The sequence below is a fragment of the Melanerpes formicivorus genome, unplaced genomic scaffold (assembly GCF_026170545.1).
Source record: "Melanerpes formicivorus ecotype bairdi unplaced genomic scaffold, bMelFor1.0.p_v2 SCAF_58, whole genome shotgun sequence".
Lineage (NCBI taxonomy): Eukaryota > Metazoa > Chordata > Aves > Piciformes > Picidae > Melanerpes > Melanerpes formicivorus.
In genome coordinates, this window is record NW_027142410.1 from 888523 (window position 1) to 911659 (window position 23137).

At 46.8% G+C, this 23137-nt stretch overlaps 1 protein-coding gene across 8 annotated transcripts in view; it reads right to left on the reverse strand.

The window, feature by feature from the left end:
* The window catches only part of MGA (MAX dimerization protein MGA), a 74327-nt gene that overhangs the window by 43999 nt on the left and 7191 nt on the right, over positions 1 to 23137 (reverse strand). For 6 of the 8 annotated variants that reach the window (XM_068161410.1, XM_068161414.1, XM_068161412.1 and 3 more), the window contains exons 2-5: positions 16175 to 17316; positions 7298 to 8228; positions 6853 to 6940; positions 6615 to 6710 (exon numbers count right to left, since the gene is read on the reverse strand). In XM_068161410.1, coding sequence (XP_068017511.1) covers positions 6615 to 6710; positions 6853 to 6940; positions 7298 to 8228; positions 16175 to 17238 — 2179 coding nt within the window. In that variant the 5' untranslated portion in view covers positions 17239 to 17316. Of the gene's footprint in view, positions 1 to 6614; positions 6711 to 6852; positions 6941 to 7297; positions 8229 to 16174; positions 17317 to 19842; positions 19863 to 20823; positions 20909 to 23137 lie in introns of those variants that run through there. The other 2 variants (XM_068161408.1, XM_068161409.1) reach the window with 2 other exon arrangements.

The window sequence follows — 23137 nt, forward strand, 5'->3', positions numbered from 1 at the left end:
GTTTTTGGTCAAGCCAAGAGGGGCGGCAAGAAGACCTCCACTCTGGACTTCCGGAGGGCGGACTTTGGGTTACTCAAGGAACTAATTCAGAGGGTTCCTTGGGATAAAGTCCTTAAAAACAAAGGGGTCCAGGAGAGCTGGACCTACTTCAATGAAGAATTGTTGAAGGCTCAGGGACAGGCTGTGCCAATGTGCCAGAAGATGAGCCGCCGGGGCAGACGGCCAGCCTGGATGGTTCATGAACTTTTAATGGAACTGAGGGAAAAAAAGAGGGTGTATCACCTTTGGAAGCGAGGGGAGGCAACCCACAGAATGTTTAAGGATGTTGCTAGGTCTTGTAGGAAGAGAATTAGGAAGGCAAAAGCACACTTGGAACTTAAACTGGCCTCTACTGTGAAGGACAACAAAAAGTCCTTCTATAAATACATTAATAGTAAGAGGAAGGGGAAGGAAAACCTCCACTCCTTGGTGGATACGGAGGGGAACATTGTAACCAAGGATAAGGAAAAGGCAGAGATACTTAACACCTTCTTTGCCTCAATTTTTACTAGAAGGGCAGAACGTCTTCCTGACAGCTGGTCTGCAGAGCTAGCAGAAGGAGCCAGGGAGCTGCACAGTTTCCCTATGTTCCATGAGGCGGTAGTTGGAACTCTCCTTAGCAGCTTGGATCCCCACAAGTCCATGGGACCAGATGGGATTCATCCTAGGGTGCTGAGAGAGCTGGCAGATGAGCTGGCCAAGCCACTCTCCATAATTTTCCAGCAGTCCTGGCTCACTGGCGAGGTCCCAGAGGACTGGAAGCTGGCCAACGTGGTGCCCATCCATAAGAAGGGCCGGTTGGATGAGCCAGGGAATTACAGGCCTGTCAGCCTGACCTCAGTGCCAGGCAAGATCATGGAACAGGTCATCCTGAGTTCAATAACACAACACTTACAGGATGGCCAAGGGATCAGGCCTAGCCAGCATGGATTTAGGAAGGGCAGGTCCTGCCTGACCAACCTGATCTCCTTCTATGATCAGGTGACCCGCCTGGTGGATGTGGGGAGGCCTGTTGATGTAGTCTACCTGGACCTCAGCAAGGCCTTTGACACCGTCCCCCATAGCAAACTGCTGGCCAAGCTGTCAGCCCATGGCTTGGACGGGAGCACACTGCGATGGGTTAGGAACTGGCTGGAGGGCCGAGCCCAGAGAGTGGTGGTGAATGGTGCCACATCCAGCTGGCAACCAGTCACTAGTGGTGTGCCCCAAGGATCAGTGCTGGGCCCTGTGCTCTTTAACATCTTTATTGATGATCTGGATGAGGGCATTGAGTCCATCATCAGTAAATTTGCTGACGACACCAAGCTGGGGGCAAGAGTTGATCTGCTGGAGGGTAGAGAGGCTCTGCAGAGAGACCTGGACAGGCTGGACAGATGGGCAGAATCCAACGGCATGAGATTTAACACATCCAAATGCCGGGTTCTGCACATTGGCCACAACAACCCCATGCAGACATACAGGCTGGGGTCAGAGTGGCTAGAGAGCAGCCAGGCAGAGAGGGATCTGGGGGTGCTGGTTGATGGTAGGCTTAACATGAGCCTGCAGTGTGCCCAGGCAGCCAAGAGGGCCAATGGCATCCTGGCCTGCATCAAGAACAGTGTGGCCAGCAGGAGCAGGGAGGTCATTCTGCCCCTGTACACTGCACTGGTTAGGCCACACCTCGAGTACTGTGTCCAGTTCTGGGCCCCTCAGTTTAGGAAGGATGTTGACTTGCTGGAACGAGTCCAGAGAAGAGCAACAAAGTTGGTGAGGGGTTTGGAACACAAGCCCTATGAGGAGAGGCTGAGGGAGCTGGGGCTGCTTAGCCTGGAGAAGAGGAGACTTAGGGGTGACCTTATCACTCTCTACAACTACCTGAAGGGAGGTTGTAGACAGGCTGATGATGGTCTCTTCTCCCAGGCACCCAGTACCAGAACAAGAGGACACAGTCTCAAGCTGCGCCAGGGGAGGTTCAGGTTGGATGTTAGGAAGAAGTTCTATACAGAAAGAGTGATTGCGCTATGGAACGGGTTGCCCGGGGAGGTGGTGGAGTCGCCGTCATTGAAGGTGTTCAGAAGGAGACTTGACGGGGTGCTTGGTGCCATGGGTTAGCTGTTTGGGTGGGTTGGATTGGTTGATGGGTTGGACACGATGATCTTGGAGGTCTCTTCCAACCTGGTTTGGTTTATTCTAATTCTAATAATAAAGTTCCTAACCCAGCACAGAGTGCTGCCATCCAAGCCATGAGCTGACAGCTTGGCCAGGAGTTTGCTGTAGGGGACAGTGTCAAAGGCCTGTGAAATGTATGACCTGACACAGTTTAGGACACAAAGCAGCATCTGCACATACAGAAGAACTTCTGTGTTGCTGGTACGTATTTATGCTCTTAAGTGGCAACACAGAGACCTGCTTAGTGGCAGCATGAAAGCAATCAAGCTGGAACAAATCTCAGACCTGATTGTTTTAACAGATACTGTTATCAAGATGCTGCAGTGAGATAATTTTCAAATCTACAGGGAAAATGAGCAGCCAGCCAGTCAATCTAGTGCTTTGTATAAAAACATGTCAAGTGCAAAATGACAAGGTGCCATCCATCTCTTTTCAAACTCCAGTTAAAGTAAAATGAAAAGTGTATACTCTTTGTTTTCCTTGACACTGCATCTGAACTGTTTTGCCACCTTCCAAAACAAGCTTAGCTTTGTTTAATGCTCAGACAAACACACAACCCCAAAATGTTATTATTTCAGTTTAGGATCAGAAGTAAAAAACACCCAGACAGGAAACAAGAGGATGACTCCAACAAGTGTAACATGGATTGAACACAAGCAGACAAAGGAGAACAAAAGGTAAGAGTACTATGCCAGTACAGACATTGATGCACATGATGGGCACCACTTCTATTAATTTTTATCATCTCCAGACTATTGCTAAATTTCAGTTGCTATAATCTAATGACAGCTGATGAAGAACCTTAAGAACTCTCCACCAGATGCAACTGATGAATCTGAAATAGGATGCATGGCAACAATGCTTCTGATTTCCAGGAATATGGTAAGGGACTCAGACAGAAGAGGCACCCCATAGCACTGAAGTACTCCAGCAGAAGCACTCCTTCTAACATGCTTAAGTCAAATTCCCTTCTTGCTGAAGCATCTTCTCTCTGCAGACTCAGTGCCACTAAGACCTAGAAAGCCTCAACCATAATTTTCTTAACCTTGACAAATCAACAGCAATTGTGGGGTTCAGGTACAGATCCAACACATCCTCAGTGGATCTCAGAAAGCAACCTCACAGCATGATTGAATTACATCTGTATCTATCTGCTCTAATGCTCCTGCTGTGAATAATCTTCACATAACTGCTTTTCCCTCTGCAAATTAGCCAGCTAGGGTCATTCTCTTCATTGCTGAACTACAATTTCACCATTTAAAAGGCTCAGTAGAATACCACCCAGCACTGGAAATGATGTCCTAAGCACTCAATAAAATCAAAATTGGTTAGATCTTAGCCTGGTGCTTGACTTTTCTTGCCAATTTTCTGGTATCTGTGAACTGCTCAACACCATTCAGAAGGTACCACACATTTCACCACTGCTCATTTAGAAGCCGGAGCAAAAGCATGTGGGTTGGTCCTGCCTGACCAACCTGATCTCTTCCTGTGATCAGGTGACTGCATGGTGGATGTGGGGCAGGCTGTGGATGTAGCCTACCCGGACTTCAGCAAGGCCTTTGACACCATTCCCCACAGCAAACTCCTGGCCAAGCTGTCAGCCCGTGGCTTGGACAGTAGCACTCTGTGCTGGGTGAGGAACTGGCTGGAGGGCTGTGCCCAGAGAGTGGTGGTGAATGGTGCCACAGCCAGCTGGAGGACAGTCACCAGTGGTGTCCCCCAGGGATCAGTGCTTGGCCCCATCCTGTTCAACATCTTTACTGATGAACTGGATGAGAGGATTGAGTCAGTCATCAGTAAATTTGCAGATGATACCAAGTTGGGAGCAGGACCCTCTGCTAGAGGGTAGGAGGGCTCTCCAGAGGGACCTTGATAGGCTGGACAGATGGGCAGAGTCCAACACGATGGCATTCAACAAGTCCAGGTGCCAGGTGCTGCACTTTGGCCACAACAACCCCAGGCAGTGCTACAGGCTGGGGTCAGAATGGCTGGAGAGCTGCCAAACAGAAATGGACCTGGGGGTGCTGATTGACAGCCAACTGAATGTGAGCCAGCAGTGTGCCCAGGAAGGCCAATGGCATCCTGGCCTGCATCAAGAATAGTGTGGCCAGCAGGAGCAGGGAAGTCATTGTACCCCTGTACTCAGCACTGGTTAGGCCACACCTTGAGTCCTGTGTCCAGTTCTGGGCCCCTCAGTTTAGGAAAGATGTTTAGTTGCTGGAAGGCATCCAGAGAAGGGCAAAAAAGCTGGGGAGGGGTTTGGAGCACAAGCCCTATGAGGAGAGGCTGAGGGAGCTGGAGCTATTTAGGTTGGAGAGGAGGAGGCTCAGGGGAGACCTTATTGCTCTCTACAACTACCTGAAGGGAGGTTGTAGCCAAGCGGGGGTTAGTCTCTTCTCCCAGGCAACCAGCACCAGAACAAGAGGACACAGCCTCAAGCTGTGCCAGGAGAAGTTTAGGCTCGAGGTGAGGAGAAAGTTCTTCACAGAGAGAGTTGTTAGCCATTGGAATGTGCTGCATGATTCTATGTTCCTAGTTTCAGGATCACCTCAAGTCAAACAGCCATTTCTGATGCTGTGGTTGCCAACATACCATAATTTTATTATACTTTTCTTGGGTAAAGATAACATCTAGGAGGCCTACATTATGACCCAAAAAAGCCTTAGTACTGCTGTAATACTAGCTCAGTGCTGTATCACAGAATCAACAAGGTCGGAAAAGACCTCAAAGATCATCAAGTCCAACCTGTCACCCAAGACCTCATGACTACTAGAACATGGCTCCCAGTGCCACATCCAACACCTTCTTGAATACCTCCAGGGACGATGACTCCACTACCTCCTTGGGCAGCACATTCCAATGGCTAACACATTCTAATGGCTATGATTCTATGATGATGCCACACCACTGAGCTACAAGGGAGCTGGAGATGGATTATCTTGTTTCATTTCCACCACACGAAGAACGGGGCTCAGAGCGCTCTCTACTACCCTTCTTATGTCCACTGTACGAAGGTAGAAGACAGGAACACCAGCTGAACACCAGCAAGATGCAAAGGCAACCTTTTAAACAGCTACAAAAAAGGACAGGCTACTTCATCATGCCCCATGCATAAACCATTCAAGGTAATCCAGGGCTCTTCACAGCAGAAGCTCTGTGAGGACCCAAAATAAGCAGCAGAGTCGAAATCAATATTTGGAGTCTCAATCCCTACAGCATTACAGATGTGAGCTGAAAAATTCAGGGCCAGAACCTCAAAAGCAAGAGGTGTGACCCTTCCATTCAGATCAATTTCTTCTTCATCTTTTCTGGTATCTGTTATCAGTCTCAAGCCTATTAATGCTGAAGACTGTCAAAATGTTCAAAAGAGAGAGTATCTAAGGTTCTGCTGTGTTGATACCTGACTTTCTTTCATCTGACCTCAAGACAATACTGTATAAATGAAAGATCACAAGCTACAAGTTATGTACTTGGCTCTGTGAACCTGGATCTACAGTGACCAACTCAAAACATAGCAAATGTAGTCTTAGTTAAGTGTTTCATAGAATCAATAAGGTCGGAAACGACCTCAGAGATCATCAAGTCCAACCTATCACCCAACACCTCATGACTAAACCATGGCTTCAAGTGCCACGTCCAATGCCCTCTTGAACACCTCCAGGGATGGTGACTCCACCACCTCCCTGGGCAGCACATTCCAATGGCCAATAACTCGTTCTGTGAAGAACTTCCTCCTGACCTCGAGCCTAAACTGCCCCTGGTGCAGCTTGAGACTGTGTCCTTTTGTTCTGGGGCTGGTTGCCTGAGAAAAGAGACCGACCCCCACCTGGCTACAGCCTCCTTTCAGGTAGTTGTAGAGACATTTCTGGATCTCAAGCTCCTCTACAACCATATAAACTGTTACTTTATATGGAGAAATAAAATCAACTTCACCTGCTTTCTACAAGAATTAGTTCATTACAAACCAGGCACTGCCTGAAGTCTGAAGGCTCAGCATCTTCTGCAGGAGGTGTGTAATGACATGCAACCTCTTGCTCTGCTGTTGGGAGATTCAGGATTCACCTTCTGCCTCCTGCACCTCTTTTAGTTTGCAACATGAATGTGTGAAAGTGAAAACATCTTTACTGGCAAGCTGAAACTACTTTTAAAGCCTCCAGGAAGAAGAATCTCTCACATCTGACCCAGTTTTGTCTCACTGCCACAAGTGGCAAGAGGGAAACTGAGGGTTTCACAGGAATTTCTCTACATTGTCTAATATTTGTATCTACAGACCTGTGCACTTTCCTACATTAGAAAACCAATATCCAAGATCAGATGCCAGCTGTACTGGGCACAGACAGTATGGCATCCCACAGGAAATTATCAGCTCAGTATGATAAAGTATAATGCACAACCAGCTGTAACAGCAGGTATGCTTGCCCACTTACCTTCCTGAAGGCTAGGATGTATTACTTGCTTATGCCTTAAGGTCTTCAGCTCTTCCATCAATTCCTTTTCCAGTACTTGTATTCTTGCTTGACAATCTACTCAAAAAGATGGTGAGAACATGTCAAAAATACTTACTATGAAAAAAACCCATTACTGAAATGGTTATTTTTTTCAGTGTGCCGTTACAAATTCCCTTACTGAAGGGAACAGACACTTACAAAACCCACAGAAATGTACCTGGATCATTTGTAGTCAACAAGGGAGCTTGAAGATTCTGTGATTCTTCTCCTCCAGCTCTATCAACGGTATGAATGTCAAGAGCTTCCTGCATATGTGAAGAGCCTTGAATCAGTGCTTCACTTTAAAACACTGACTTAGATGCAAAGAAGGGCTACACCAAATTATGACTGAAATGTTGAAGACGTGAAGCTGTTTAATAAATAAGCATGCATTCTTTAATCCAGAACTCTAGATCCCACTGCTCTCCCCCAAGTTATTAAGAAGTAAGAACATAGTCTGAGCAACATAAAGACAAGCTAAGAGCAGATTTGGAAGCAGGCCATAAACCTCAAAACTCAGTTTAAAAGAAAGTTTTCCTTTCAGCTCCTAAGTAGAAAGAGCTTAAAAATGAGACATTCTTTATACAAGCGTCTTAATTTTACTCAGAATAGTTAGGTTTTACCTTTGATGCGAAGGACACAAAGAGGACTCCATCAACATCTTCAAGGTCTGGCTTAACATCTGGAAGGATGCTCCCAGGCCCCACATGGGTGTTCTTGCTTGCTATTACAGTTTTCCCTATACTTCTAGGCGGCCGACCGCCTTTGGACATTTTCAGCTTCCGTGGCCTCCCTCTTTTAGCTGTAACGGAGGACAGGGTGCTCTGATTGCTACCAGAGCCTTTCAGGGACATAGGATTCTTCAGTATGCCAGTCCTTTTTCTTCCAGAGATCTCTTTAGCTGCAAAGTGACAACTTACTGAGCCCCTGGAATTAAAACTCGGTGCTTTAGATAAAGCCCACTGGGCCCCTCTGATTGAAGAGTATTTCTGTGACATTTTATTTCCAAGAGATTGTTTTTTCATAACCAGCTCCTCAGCCACAGTGGCTGTGCCTGAGCAAGAGACTTTGTGGTTTTCAAAACACACGGGCACAGAATCCAGTACCGCATTCAAAGGAGATTTATCCTTTTTGCCTGAGGAGAGCATGGTCTGTGGCAGCTCAGATATTTTTACTGTGCTCTTTGTGACTGCACAAGGCTCCAAATAGACCACAGGCATCTTCCCACTATCCAGTTTTAACATTTTTGCTTTGGCAACACCTGAAGGACTGGTTAATGCACGCTTCCTGGACCCAAGTTCTCCATCGACTTCATCTGTTTCCCTGCGTCTCATCAGGTGTTTTTGTAGGACAAGATCATCCTCTTCAGCGTTGGAATACTCATCGGTTTCTTCTTCTGTGTCTTCCTGTTTCACACTGACTTCTTGTGTGCAAATACCTGAGCCATAGTCATAGTCATCTACTGGCTCCTCTTTAACAACCACGTTAAAGTGTCCCTTTGGGTCCAATGGAGATGCCACATGGGAACTGCTCTCATAACTGCTAGCAATGGGACTGGGGTGGGGGGGAGAGGACAAAAACAACACACAAGGTCTTTATCAAATCCCTTCCTTTACCAAAAGTCCATTAGCTCCTAGAATCCTTTGCTAGATATTGTAAAACCCTTCTAAAACACTACAAGGCATGACTGTGCTAACCATGCTGCCATTTACAAGCCAACATTTTTAGAAGTATGTGCTCAAAAAACAACCAAAAAAAAATACCTTTTTTTAAAACTTGCCATCATCAAAACCAATCCAACCTCTTATCTGAAGGCAGCAGCAATTTCCTTCCCCAGTAATAGCAGGGTGACATGGGCACTTCTTGCTACTTGAGACTCAGCGTGAACTAAGCTAAACTATGATGTTTTAAATGCTCAGAAGTAGCCTTAGTCTGCTGCGTATCTCATAAGTCAGTGTACTAAAGCTCCTGTGCTGGCAAATAAGCAGCCAAGGGAGTGCTCAATGCACTTCAATTTACATGATTTAACAACAATAGCTTTAACAACAATAGCTTTAACACCAAAAGCCACACACAGACAATTCCTAAACTCAGCTGCTGTTCAAACACTTACCTGCATATCCTAGTGAATTATGCTCCATAAAGTATCATAGTATCAGTCAGGGTTGGAAGGGACCACAAGGATCATCTAGTTCCAACCCCCCTGCCATGGGCAGGGACACCCCACACTAGATCAGCCTGGCCAGAGCCTCATCCAACCTGATCTTAAACACCTCCAGGGACGGGGCCCCAACCACCTCCCTGGACAACCCATTCCAGGGCTTCACCACTCTCATGGGGAAGAACTTCCTCCTCACCTCCAGCCTGAATCTCCCCACCTCCAGCTTCATTCCATTCCCCCTAGTCCTATCACTACCTGAGGTCCTGAGCAGTCCCTCCCCAGCCTTCCTGTAGGCCCCCTTCAGATACTGGAAAGTCTTACATTAAGTCTGAGTATTAAACTAAGAAGGCTAATGGTGCAGCCAGCTCCACTCCCATGATGGCCTTCTTGAAGGAACAGGCACACAAACCAAAAAGCGGCAGTTGGCAGTTTACTAAAGCACATCAGAACCAGGCTCCTCATTGTAAGAGGAAGCAGCTAAGAAACCAGAAACTCATCACAGTATCACAGTATAACTTAGGTTGGAAGAGACCCCGAGGACCATCGAGTCCAACCTGTCACCACAGACCCCATGACCAGACCAAGTGGCACGTCCAATCCCCTCTTGAACACCTCCAGGGACGGTGACTCCACCACCTCCCTGGGCAGCACATTCCAATGACTCTCTTGGTGAAGAACTTTCTCCTCACCTCGAGTCTAAACCTCCCCTGGCGCTGCTTGAGACTGTGTCCCCTTGTTCTGGTGCTGGTTGCCTGGGAGAAGAGACCAACCCCTTCCTGGCTACAACCACCTTTCAGGTAGTTGCAGAGGGCAACTATGCCAAATGAGCCTCTGAACTTGTTTACTAAACATACCATACTGTAGTCCAATATTCCCTTCATATATATATGACACTAAGATTTATTGATGTTAAATTATTACTACATGTTATAAAAATGTTAACAATGTTGTAGACAGCTAATGCTAACATAAATTCAAATATAAGGCAACATCATTGTAGTAACAATACATTATGAAGGGAATATTACATTGTAGTAAAATGTGCACAAACACAACATAGAATCAGACAGCCAGCACCTATGCAGAAAACTTGCTCCAATTCAGAAGGACACTAAGTAACTACCATTAAGCTTGAAACAAAAACCTGCCTTGCGAGGAAATGGCCAGGCAGCAGATAGGCGTATCAGTCCTGTTGTATCTACTGTCTTCTCTGGCCAATGAATGTCCTATTAAAGAGTTTCATTTAATTAAGAGTCTTAAATTGAATATTACAAAGCCTCTGCAAGATTAAAAAGCCTTTATTCTTCAGTGAGTTTATTGTGAAAGAAATCCTAAGGCAATCCAGGTTATGGGCAACTCAAACCCCTGTGACATCACAGTTTAGGGCAGATTCAGTACAGCGGATCCACAATTGAATGCTGCTAAGAAGATCTAAGTCATCTGCTCCTCCATCTTAAACTAAAATGAAGAGACAGGGGAAAAACCAACAAAACTAATAAATTTGCTGGCTAGAAGTTTCTCATTGGAATTTGACTGTTTCCAGTTGGAAGCCCAGTTAAAGCCTGGACTTCTGTAGCCATTTTTCTTTATCTGTTGCAAGATGTACACTTGGGCCAATGATTACCTTTCTGTTAGGGATCTGGACAGTATCCAAAAAAAAAAAGCAGCTCCACTATAAAAATGACATTTTCAGACACAAACGTACTTTCAGTCATAAGCCATAATGGTGACAAAAATCATCAGCCAAGTATTGGGACAAAAATGCTGAGCATGATTTTTCTGATTTTTAAGTTTACCTGCAATTAGCAACTTTTAAAACAATTCCAAGAGTTGCTTTTTCTCACTGAAGTAATTTCATTGGGCCCTCAGTTTGTGGAGCTATGTGCAAGGTAACAGCCACAGAAAAGTTCTCTTCCTAAGGAAAGATTCAAGTTTGTCCTCTCAAAAGTCTTGGCTTAGTGTGAGATCAGACTGAAGTGGTGAAATAATGTCTTGCCCAGCTCCTTCTTTGCCACGTATTTGCTTGTATTTAACCAACCTTTTTCTATACCCCAAGTACTGTACTTGGTATCCTCACAGCAAAGCAGTAAAAGCACAAACACCACTTGCTTGTGTTCTGCCACATTAAAAACCATTTAGCTGCTCATTTACTGAAAACACTGAGATACAGGGATTTATTTTTTTCCCCCAAATCATTTTACAATATACCACGGGGAAAAAGAGCTAAGCAGTTTTGTTCAGAATTAATCTGGCAATCTGTGACTGAGGTTTTCAAACCTCTTGATGACTTGCTTTCCTCTTCCTAAAGGAACACAAGGAGGGAAGAAAAATAAACAGTTGGCCTAAACACAAGACAACTACAATAGAAAAGGAAGACAGCTGGATCTTTAAAGAAATCCCACAGTATTTGTAACTTTGAGGCAGGGAAATTCAGAATGCAGAAAGGGTACATCATAGCCCCAACATCTGACTGGTTCCAGGCATAAATATTCCTGGATAAAAAACTGTCTGGATAGCCAAGTCTAAAGAGTTGTGGTGAATGGAGTTGGAGCTTGTTGGTGACACATCACAAGTGATGTTTCCCAGGGCACAGGACTGGGGCCTGTTTTTTTAATGTCTTTATCAATGATATGGACAAGGGGATCAAGTGAACCCTCAGTAAATTTGCAGTTGGGTGGCTCTGGCAATCTGCTGGGAGGGTAGGGAAGACCCTACAGAGGGATCTGGACAGGTTGGATTAATGAGCCAAGGCCAACGGGATGAGATCCAACAAGACCAAGTGCTGAGTCCAGCACTTGGATCACAACAACCCCACACAACACTAGAAGCTTGGGGAACAGTGGCTGGAAAGCTGCCTGGTGGAAAAGAATCTGTAGTTGCTGGTCAACAGCCCAATGAGTATGAGCAAGGAGTGTGCCCAGGTGGCCAAGAAGGCAAACAACATCCTGGCCAGTATCAGGACCAGTGTGTCCAGCAGGACTAGAGAAGTGATTGTCCACATGTACTTGGCACTGGTGAGGTGAAGCCTCTAATACTGTGATCAGATTTGAGCTTCTCACTATGGGAAGGACACAAAGGTACTGCTGGAGCACAAAAAACAATAACTGGTGAAGGGTCTAGAGCACAATTTACATGGAGGAGAGTGGAGTGGTGGAGGGAACTGGAGCTGTTTAGCCTGGAGAAAAGGAGGATGAGAGACCTTGTCACGCTAAGACTACCTGAAAAGAGGCTGCAGTGAGGTGGGGAATCTGTCTCTTCTCCAAAAGAACAAGTGGTAGGACAAGAGGAAAGGGCCTCAAATAATGCCAGGGGAAGTTTAGGTTGGAAATTTAGAAAGATTTCTTCCAAGGGTTGTCAAGCACTGGAATAGGCTGCCCAGGGAAGTGGAGTCACCATCCCTGGTAGGATTTAAAAGACAGACAGATGTGGTGCTGAGGGACATGGTTTAGATGTGGTCTGGCAGTGCTGAGTTAACAACCCAAACAATTCTATGATTCTGTGTAAGCATCCACATCTTAAATTGAATATTTATTTTATTTACAATACATCTGATGAAACATACTACCAGGCCCCACAATGAAAACCACACCACACTGTATAAATAAAATGGTACTTTATTTCCACATTGTGCTAATAACTCAAGATCAAAATTATCCCCAGGGAATCCTAATTCCCACTTCAAAAATGTCAGAAAAATTAAGCATTGGTGGGAAATTCATAGGAGGCCAACATGATAGCATTCAACAAGTTCAAGTGCCAGGTGCTGCACTTCGGTCACAACAACCCCAGGCAGTGCTACAGGCTGGGGTCAGAGTGGCTGGAGAGCAGGCAGGCAGAAGGGGACCTAGGGGTACTGGTTGACAGCCACCTGAACATGAGCCTGCAGTGTGCCCAGGCAGCCAAGAAGGCCAATGGCATCCTGGCCTGCATCAGAAATAGTGTGGCCAGCAGGAGCAAGGAAGTCATTGTGCCCCTGTACTCAGCACTGGTTAGGCCACACCTTGAGTCCTGTGTCCAGTTCTGGGCCCTTCAATTTAAGAAGGGCCTTGAGACACTTGACTGTGTCCAGAGAAGGGCAACAAAGCTGGGGAGGGGTCTGGAGCACAAGCCCTATGAGGAGAGGCTGAGGAGCTGGGGTTGTTTAGCCTGGAGGAGGCTCAGGGGAGACCTCATTGCTGTCTACAACTACCTGAAGGGAGGTTGTAGCCAGGAGGGGGTTGGTCTCTACTCCCAGGCAACCAGCACCAGAACAAGAGGACACAGTCTCAAGCTGTGCCAAGGTAAGTTTAGGCTGGAGGTGAGGAGGAAGTTCTTCACAGAAGGAGTTGTTGGCCATCGGAATGTGCTGCCCAGGGAGGTGGTGGAGTCACCGGCCCTGGAGGTGTTCAAGAGAGGATTGGATGTGGCACTTAAAGCCATGGTTTAGTTAGTCATGAGGTGTTGGGTGACAGGTTGGACTTGATCTCTGAGGTCTTTTCCAACCTTATTGATTCTATGAAATAACATAGATGACAGCACTAGGAACTCCACTTCCTTTAGTGAACATTGAGAGATATCAAGTTCCAGCTTTGGACTCCCACTCAAAGCTAAACTCTGCAGAAATCACTGTCATGTGTAAAAGCAAGAGAGTGCTCATCAATTACTAGCAGTAGCTTGCTCATGACAAAAAATAAATACAAATTGCCCAACCTTCATCAATATGCAAGTATTTATGAGCCCAGTGTCACAAAGGAAAGTGACACTTGCTCATTGTCCTTGCAAGGCTGACATGTTTATGAATAGGTATCAGCTGCACAACATAAAAACACCGTGAACAGATCTGAAGGGAAAAGGAAAACTAATGTTCTGAGAACTGCAGCACATAAAGACAGTTCTGACATTTCTTTGATGAGCTCAATTTTTCTCTGCCAGGTACAGGATCTGACTTTCCCCCACATACTACAACAACATAAAACAAAAAGCTGGACAATGCTTGAAGGTAGTTCTAGAACTGTGTTAACACTTATTCACCGAATAATTTGTGCTTACAAGCTTTTAGCACCTTTCAGAGTTAAAAGTGTCTTGGAGGTGAAACCATATAACATGCTCTGGACCAAAAAAAATAAGTATGCCAATATGCACCATTTGTTTAAGGAAGGTCCTTGACAGAATAGAATAAGAATAGAATTAGAGTAAGAATCAGAATAGACCAGGTTTGAAGAGACTTCAAGATGATCCTTAAAACAATGGGGTTTATTCCTTGGGAAGGAAGAAAGCCAAACCCCCAAGCTGTTCAAACAGTTCTCCAAGTAACCTGCTGCAATGAGCTGCTTCATGCAATAAAAATTATCCGAATTTCAGCTTTTCCTAGTGCAGCTGACCTCAAGAAGGGAAAACCTCTCTCTTTGAAGACAAAATAAACCTTTCAGTAATTATTTACAAAGCCTTCCTGTTTCAATTCCAGTATGCAATGTTACCTACACGCTTCTCCACACTATATTCTTAAGAACTGAAGAAAGCTACCCTCTCTGTAATCACTGCACTTGCAGACTTCAAGTTTTCTCTAGAATTTACATTTTTGGACAATGTAAAAAGTGCAGATGATGTTGTTCTTCCTAATACACTGACACTGTGAAGTGCTGCCAAAGAAGTGGTGCTTTCTGGGGTTGCTTAGCCTGGAGAGAAGGAGGCTCAGGGAAGACCTTCTTGCTGTCTACAACTACCTGAAGGGAGGTTGTAGACAGGTGGGGGTTGGTCTCTTCTCCCAGGCAACCAGCACCAGAACAAGAGGACACAGTCTCAAGCTGCACCAGGGGAGGTTTAGGCTGGATGTTAGGAAGAAGTTCTTCACAGAAAGAGCTATTGGCCATTGGAATGTGCTGGCCAGGGAGGTGGTGGAGTCACCATCACTGGAGGTGTTTAGGAAGAGACTGGATGGGGTGCTTGGTGCCATGGTTTAGTTGATTAGATGGTGTTGGGTGATAGGTTGGACTCGATCCCAGAGGTCTCTTCCAACCTGGTTAATTCTGTTCTATTCTAAAGGCTAGGCCATTCTAGAACCCAAAACAATTCCAGCACTCCTAAGAATGATTAAAGCTAAACTCAATGAAGCCTCAAAGAATACAGAATTTTGTAATTGGAAAGGTTTTCAGCTATTCAAAAGGCAAATAGAAGCTTTCTCAAAGTTGAAAATAAAAGACAAATCTGTCTTCTCTAAAATATATTGTAGTAGTAATACAGCCTTTGAAACAAACTGTGTAATTGTCATACAACTTATTTTTCCCCCAGAACTGGCCTCTAATTACACCATTAACATCATCCTGATATCCTGCAGCTAAATAATTTCTTGCTGTACTTATCTACCTCAGGCTAGTTTTGTCACTCAATCTGTGCCAGATTAATCTGGTATTCACAGGCAGACATGAAGAAACATGAGAGAAAGCTTTGATTTGGTTGGAGTTAGGTTTTTCTGTTTGACTTTTAATAATTTATTCAGGCTTGAAGTATTTCTATCATCTCTTGACACAGATCAACTATTCACTAAGACTGGCTGTATTCTTTTGCCTAGATTTTGGAAACGTAAATTCAAGTGGAGTAAAAGGTTTCACCAGACTGGCTCTACAAGCACTTGCTGGTTTGCAGGTTCAACACTCTGAGTAGGCTCCCAATATAACCTTGATTTCTCTCTGTGTGACAAACAGAATGGTTCAAAAAGTCAATACTGGATTAGCACATAGACATAAAATTACCAGAAAGTAAATTAAGGTCTGAACAGTGTAACAGTTACTCTGAAGTACTTGTCTAGGTGCAGGGTCTTTTACCTCACAGCAAGCATGAAGCAATGGACAACCAAGAGGCAGGATGCTTCTTTCTACTTTGTGGAATAAAAAAACCCTTACTGGAGCAGTTATTAACAAAACATTGGCCTGCTGCCAGTTACAACGGCCCTGCAGCAACCCCTACACAATCCCAATCTAAATACCCATACACACCACACATCCTCACCCTCCCACTAAAGATAAGACAACACGTCGCTATGATAAGCAACTTTAAAGACTTCAATGACTGCAACTTGCTCTGAAACTCTGAAAAACCAGTCTTCTAAAATGCTTATAGGGGCAAGACAACCCCCTCAACACTTCTTTACAAAAAGAGTTAAAGCATCACAGGAATACTGAACTCTTACACCCCCCTCAGACACATCAGGAAGTCCAGACTAATAGACTGCTGTCAAAGCAAAGAAAAGCTTTTAATAATACTACATGTTCTGCCATTTGAAGGCAGAACAACTTTTAACTGTGTTTGATGTTTTACTGAACACTCCTCTCAACCAGCAGCCAGAAATATTAAGATAACCCACCTTTCAGAGACTTCTTGTTTTAGCTTTGGCATACCACTTGAAGACAGCTCAGTGTCCAGGAAACCCAGGAAGTCCCTTTCTGCATTAAAAGGCTCTTTGTCCAGATCAGCATCTGATAGGTTGTGACCACTGAATGACGAATCTGAACTTTTCTGATGTAAATCTAAGGTATCAATCTCAGCAGTGTGACCAGAAATGCTACCAGGGCTAAAAAAGTCACCTCCTTCCAATCCTGAGTTACGGTTTTGTTTCACATCACGCTGAGGCCGACTATTCAACCCATCATCTCTGAATCCTTTAGCAAAAGGATTGTAATCTATTTTCAGCTGGGTAATCTGGATGTTCTGGTAGGCTGTAACTGCGAAGAACTCCGTCTGTGGAAAAGTAAACGTATGGACATCAGGGCCATTGAGCTGAATGACTTCTGTGGCTTTGTCTGCAGGCACCAAGTGAAGCCGTGGCAGGTAACGGTGCATAGAATGTAAGATGATATGACCCTCCTGGTCCAGGGTATTATTGGTAAGCTTGAGTTTGTAGAAGGATACTGGCTGGTGCATCCAGTACTGACCAGTGGAAGGGGATTCTGGATGAATAAACACTCGCCCAAGAACATGGGGCTCTGCCTTCCCGCTGGGCTCCCACCAACGGCCGTTCCATTTGTATCGATGATTGTCCACAGGCGATATGTCCATGACCAGAATGTACCTCTGACGTGCATCCAGACCTGTAATCCAGTATCGGCAGTAGGGGAACATGCGTCTCCCCTGCTTTGTCAGGACCATCTCTGTGTTGCGATGGTAGAACTCGTTCCACATGCTGTTGTTATCTAGGGTGACAGTAATGCCCCCGGAGACACACTCAGCTGGCAGGCAGGCCTTGGCTTTGGTTTCGATTGGAGTTGATACACTGCTGGCCAGAGCACAAGCATCATGGTTTGCTACTACGATGCCTTGGTCAGCTTTGCCGTTCCCCTGTTGCTGTTTCAAGATGACAAAAAAAGCAGGTGCTGCACCAGACACGGTCCCACCATCCCGGCTACTCAAGACAATCTGCTGATTCTCCATGACAAGCGCTCTGACAGGTTCTCAAATCAAATGCAAGTGCTACACAGTTCTGATAATCTCCTATGTGTGTTCACCATTCTGGAAGAAAGCAAAACCACATTAAAATTATTCAAATACAGTCTAAGAAAGTAATTAAGCCTCATGAGAGATCCTTTTTGTAACACTTCTTCATGCTAGAAACTTAAAAGACAATCAGCACTATGAAATCAAGCACAATTAGGACAGATCAAATCAAGGTTGCCCGGGTGTATATAATTTAGGCCTCACAGACACAAGGGCTATGACACCTTCAAACTGCATTTTCCTATAATGCTTTGCCACCACAGAACTCCTTCCTTTGCTTGATATTTCAAAGTGCTCTTTGTTCTGATCTTGCCTCAACTCTTCAGATGATTTGCTTAACAAACAGCATTCGGCAAAACACACAGTGGAGCTAACGGTGCCTCTCTGACACCAGCAGAAGTCACTTGCTGTTGCCAGAACAAAGAAGTTCCCAGAGGTCCAAAACTTCTCCAAACTGAAAAATGGAAAAGAAAAGAGAAAGGAGGGGGTGGGGGGAAGATGAGACATTGTCCCCACATTTCTTGATTGAAACAGACTGTCTGTGCAGTTGGGATTTCTTCGTACTTCCTTTCAAGCCCAAGAGCTTTTTAAACATCTACCAAAGGCAGAGACAAACAACAGAATGGAAAAAACAGTTCAAATAGATAAACTCTGGGGGGAGAAATGTACAAACTAACCCCCAAAAGGCTGTGCAGCTAAACTTAAAAGGATCAACATGAAGCACCAGGTAACCTTAGCTACCTCTATCTTCTAAAAGATGGAAATAGTTTATATCAAGTAAGAAAACATTTGTAGTGTTACAATCAGCCTAATCCCTGTCTAGGGAACTAAAAAAAAGTTACCTTCATCTGCGTATTTCACCTCGTGTGTTTGCCTCACAGGTCAAGCATTATGTCAACACTCTTACAAAAGACCATAAACCCCGTATTTCAAACAGTCTGTACATTTCCCAGGGTGAAAATTTAAACTTCAGTGTTTCTGGTAACTCACACAAATTCATTCCTACAGTGAGATGCTGATACCATTGATCCCTGTTACATATAGAATACAACACTGACAAAATATTCTTGAATCTTGCATCAAATGTATAGATGATAGGAATAAGGACAAGTCCAAATCACCATCACAAGCAGGTTGCTGCTTGAAAATGAACATACTCCCTTCCCAGAGAATTAGCCCAAATTCCTGAGTTTTAAGACAACGAGGTATTCACAGAATCACAGAATTTCAGGGTCTGGAAGGGACCTCAAAAGATCACCTAGTCCAATCCCCCCACCAGAGGAGGATCACCTATACCAGATTAGACAGGAATGCATCAAGGCAAGTTTTGAATATCTCCAGAGAGGGAGACTCTCCCTGGGCAGCCTGTTCCATATATATATATTTTGTTAGGATTGGGTTACTCTAGGAGGAAACACTCCCCTGTGCAAACCAGCTGCCACATGCACGTGGGAAATAACCTCAAAGCTCAGGAGGCAGGCAATTTGTACTCCATGATAAATGTTCTTGACACCCAGGAAACAGATGAGACCTACTTCCATCCTTTAAACTTTGCCTTTTAAAACTCTGCCCAAAAGCTAAATTAGAAGAAAAGAACAAAACAGGTATTAACCTGTTGAGTTAGAAGACCTGGTTTTCAGTTTTACTCTGAGGAGGAAACAGGTCTACAAACACACCCCTACCCACCCAGCACTAGTTAATAGAGTGCAGAACACAAAATAAGGCAGCTGTTCAAAACCAGCTTTGTATTTTCCAGAACACTGCCTTACTTGTTCAACAGAGAATAACCTTAAGTCTCAGCAACACAAAAAGCTAACCCTCAACCCTAACCAACCAAACCCACATCATTCTCTTTTAAAAATCAGATACCTGGAATGAGGAGAAAGAAACTGTATCCTCAGTTGTTGATTTTCCCACCAACCTACCCTTTCTATATACACAGGTTATATGTTTCTATGTACACTGAAGGTACAATCATACAGTGAGTTCACAGCAATGCTGTGCAACAGACACCAAAACTGTATCAACTTATTAAGGAAATGTACTCTCAAAGTGATTCCAAATCACAAACCATCTGGTTTAAGATATGCAGAAAACCTGTAACTTTAAAATTTACTTAAGGTAGAACTCCAGACATGGTAGAAATAAAACTCCTAAAAGCTCAATAACCATGCATTCAGCAAAAAAAATTATGCATACAAAGAGCTACTGAGTCACAGTTTCTGTTTTCCAACATGTGAAGTTCTCACATTGCACTGTTGTAGCTATTTCCACTGTAAGGACCGCTCACAGCATCCAGTCAGTCTAAGATGTGTGTGGTTTCAACGTGTAATTAGAGTAGCCAAAAGCTACATTATTTCAGCACTAATATGGCCTATTAAAAGAACAATTTCACACATTTTACTACCCTTGGTCATACACACTAGGCTATTACTTTAGCATAGTATGGGGTTTCTAATCCAGCACTTCAAAACGTATTTGTGAAATCTTAAATTCTAGCAGCTTCGGGTATTGGGACTTAATCTCTACGTACATGCTGACCTTTTATTTGAAAGCCAACATCTAACGAGGCAGCAGTGGCCAAAAGCACGCAAAATTGCACTGAGGTCTGCCAAAACCATCAGATGGGAAGAAGTCCGTTTCAAAACAAACCCAAGCCCAGCCGCCCCAACCTGCAAACGTGACCGCGACTTGGAGCGCAGGGCTGAGAGAGAAGGCGCTCTGCCCGGGTTTCTGGTCCCGAACGGCAGGACCGTTAGGCACAGCGAGCCGATGACGACATACTGCTGCCCGCGTGAGAACCGGCACGCAGCGGAGGGGAGCTGCGGAGCGCGAGACCCGCGGCACACCCCGCCAAGCGCCGCCGCCGCGTTGCCGACGGGAGCCCGGCGCCGGGTCCAATGGCAGACAGCTCTGAACGCGCGGCGCTGCCGTTCAACACCATGGCAGCAGTGCCGCCCGCCCGGGCACCCGGAGGGGCGGGCGCAGCCCGGAGAGCTGCGCCCGATGCGGCTAGAGAGTAGCGCTCCGCCCGGGGCAGGTGGCGGCACGGTCACGGCCCGAGCGGCGCGCTTGTCGCTTTTCAATGCCCGCCCCCGCTTCCCTGCCGCCGGACGGCCCCCAGCCGGAAGCCTGGGCATGGGGGCAGGCAGCCGCAGCCAGGAACCGCACGGACTTTCTGGCGGAGGCCAGAACCACTGCCTGCGGCACCTGACGACAACGGAATGCAGCGGCACGGGCGCACGTGGAGAAGCCGTACCGCTCTTCGCCGGGAGCCGGCGCAGCTCTACCCGGCTCTCCCGGCGCGACCCCGAAGCGGCGCCTCGCGTAGCCGCCGGGGAGCGGCCGGCGGACCCGGGCCCGCGCCCGGTGCCTCGTGGCTGCGCCTGGTGTTAATTTTCGCAGTTAGGGAGGCAGGCAGAAGGCGCGGGGGAGGCGCGCGGATCTGGAGCGCGGCGCGACCGGCGCCGGGAGCCAGCACACCCTCCCCGCCCCAGCGCAACCCCGCTTCCCCGTAGTTACCGTGCGGCGCGGCGAGGCAAGGGGCCTCCCACTTCCTTTCTCCTCACGCGGACCGTGTGTCCGCCAGCTGGGGACAACGTGCGTGCGCACCGCGCTGACGTCACCGCGCCGCAACGCGCGCAGACGCGCAGCCGTCCAGCGCTCCCCCCTCCCTCCCGCCTGCTCGTCACGTGCCCGCGCCGAGCGCGGGGCCCGGCGCCCAGCCCGGTCCCGCGCAGCACAGCGCCGCGCGCAGGGAAGCTTCTCGAATGGGGTGCACCGCCGCGCGCCCCGGCTGCTGCCTTCGAAGCCCCGCGGAGCTCCGAGAGGCAAAGCCGCGGCCCCTCTGCTGCCGTCCGACGAGAGCGGGCGACGCGGCCGACCGCACCGCTCGCCCCCCCCACTGCGACGGAGAAACCCGGCTCCGCCCCAGGTCACGGGTCTGGCCTGGGGCCCGCCGGCGTCGGTGGGGACACCTCCCGCGCTGCACACGACGGCCGGGGGGCGGCGCCGGCGGGACGCGCTCCCGGTGGCCGCCCGGGCTGGGCAAAGGCAACTAGCGGCGCGCCCCGGGCCGGCCTCGGCAGGTTCCTGCTGCTCTCCAGCCCCCGCGGCCTGCGCTCCGGGGGCGTTAAGGGTGGCTCCCCGGCCGGCAGGCCGCAGCCGCACGGCCCCGCTATCCCCAGGGTGGAGGCTGCCGCCTCCCTCGCGGTTCTCCTCCCTAAACACAATGGGTGCCGCACCTTCCAGTCCCTGGGGAGAGCTGAGCCGAGACACGGACATGAGCACCCACACCTCCCGCCTCCCCGGGGAAACCGTTTATTGAGGAGAGAACGCTACAGCCCGGACCGGCGTTAGTCTCCATCCCTCCGTGCAAGGTTTCACCGAACTGCCAAAGCTCACGCCAGAATCTGACCCTGCAGTGTCAGAGCTTTCAGACAGCTAACACTAAGTTATCAACCCGTGCCCTATGTTAGCTGAGTACCCAAGGCCTGGTGTCCTGTGCCATGTCAGGAAAACTAATTAATGAAAACAGCCTGGCTTTGCACAGTCTAGGCATAACCTAACAGTCTTCCCTCCATCAACACCTCAACCAGCACCAGGCTTAGACTAGCAGTCCTTCATCTTGTCAACCAGGTACTTCTGAGAACAAGCCCACTACACCAACTCAGAACATTAAGGGAATTCACACCAAAACACAGAACAGCTACAGGTAAACACCTCTGTGGAGCCCCACACTGCCTTTTTCCATTATGGCTATTCATGACACCACATCCACTGTGTCACAAAGTCACAGCATCATGGCTAGAAGAGAAAGCACCACAATCCAGAGTGACCAGTAGACCAGAATTTTGTACTCTCTGTTGCCTACTACAGGGTAACTTCACTAGGGCTGCTCCCCAGTTTAACTAACACAGTTGTGCCTTTACTGTGAGGATGCAGAAAATAGGCAAAAGAGCAGCAACAAAGGCCAGAACCCCTTTGAAAGTTTCTTGGGAACATAAGTTTATGCTGTGGGAGAATCTCTCAGAAGCACCTAACTGAAGGAAATACATTTGTAAGACACTTGGAAAATGTGCCTCAAACCAGTAACATAGGTAGGCTCTGTAGAAGACCATGAAGTATTTTTTCCCTTTTGACTAGAAAAAGGAGCTCAAGCTAAGTAAAATAAGGACTGGACACACTGACTCTACAGAGAAACTGCTTAAATACAGGATTCTGCAAATAGAAAAGAATCCAAGATTGTGATTTTGACACTTGCAGCATTTTATGAAGGCATATTGACAGCAGCAAAAGGGAGGCCCTCAGCACCACGGTACTGGTCTTGGCTGGGGCAGAGCTGAGTTTTCCTTAGTAGCTGGTATGGGGCTGTGTTTCAGATTTGTGCTGAAAACAGTGTGGATAACACAGAGATGTTTTCATGACTGCTGAGAGGTACTTACACAGAGTCAAGACCTTTTCTGCTCCTCATCCCACCAGCGAGTGGTCTTAGTGTGCACAAGAAGCTGGGAGAGGACACAGCTGGACTAACCAACAGGATATACACCACACCATATGACCTCACACTCAGCATATAGAGCTGTGGGAAGAACAAGGACTAGGGGGATGTTCAAAGTTATGACATTTGTCTTCCCAAGTCACCATCACATGTGATGAAGCCCTGCTTCCCTGAAGATGGCTAAACACCTACCTGCCTGCCAAGAGGAAGTGACAAATTAATTCCTTGTTTTGCTTTGCTTGCACACAGAGCTTTTGTTTTACCTAGTGTCTTTATGTCAACCCACTTTCATCCTTCCAATTATCTCCCCCCTCCCATCAAGGAGATGTAAGCAAG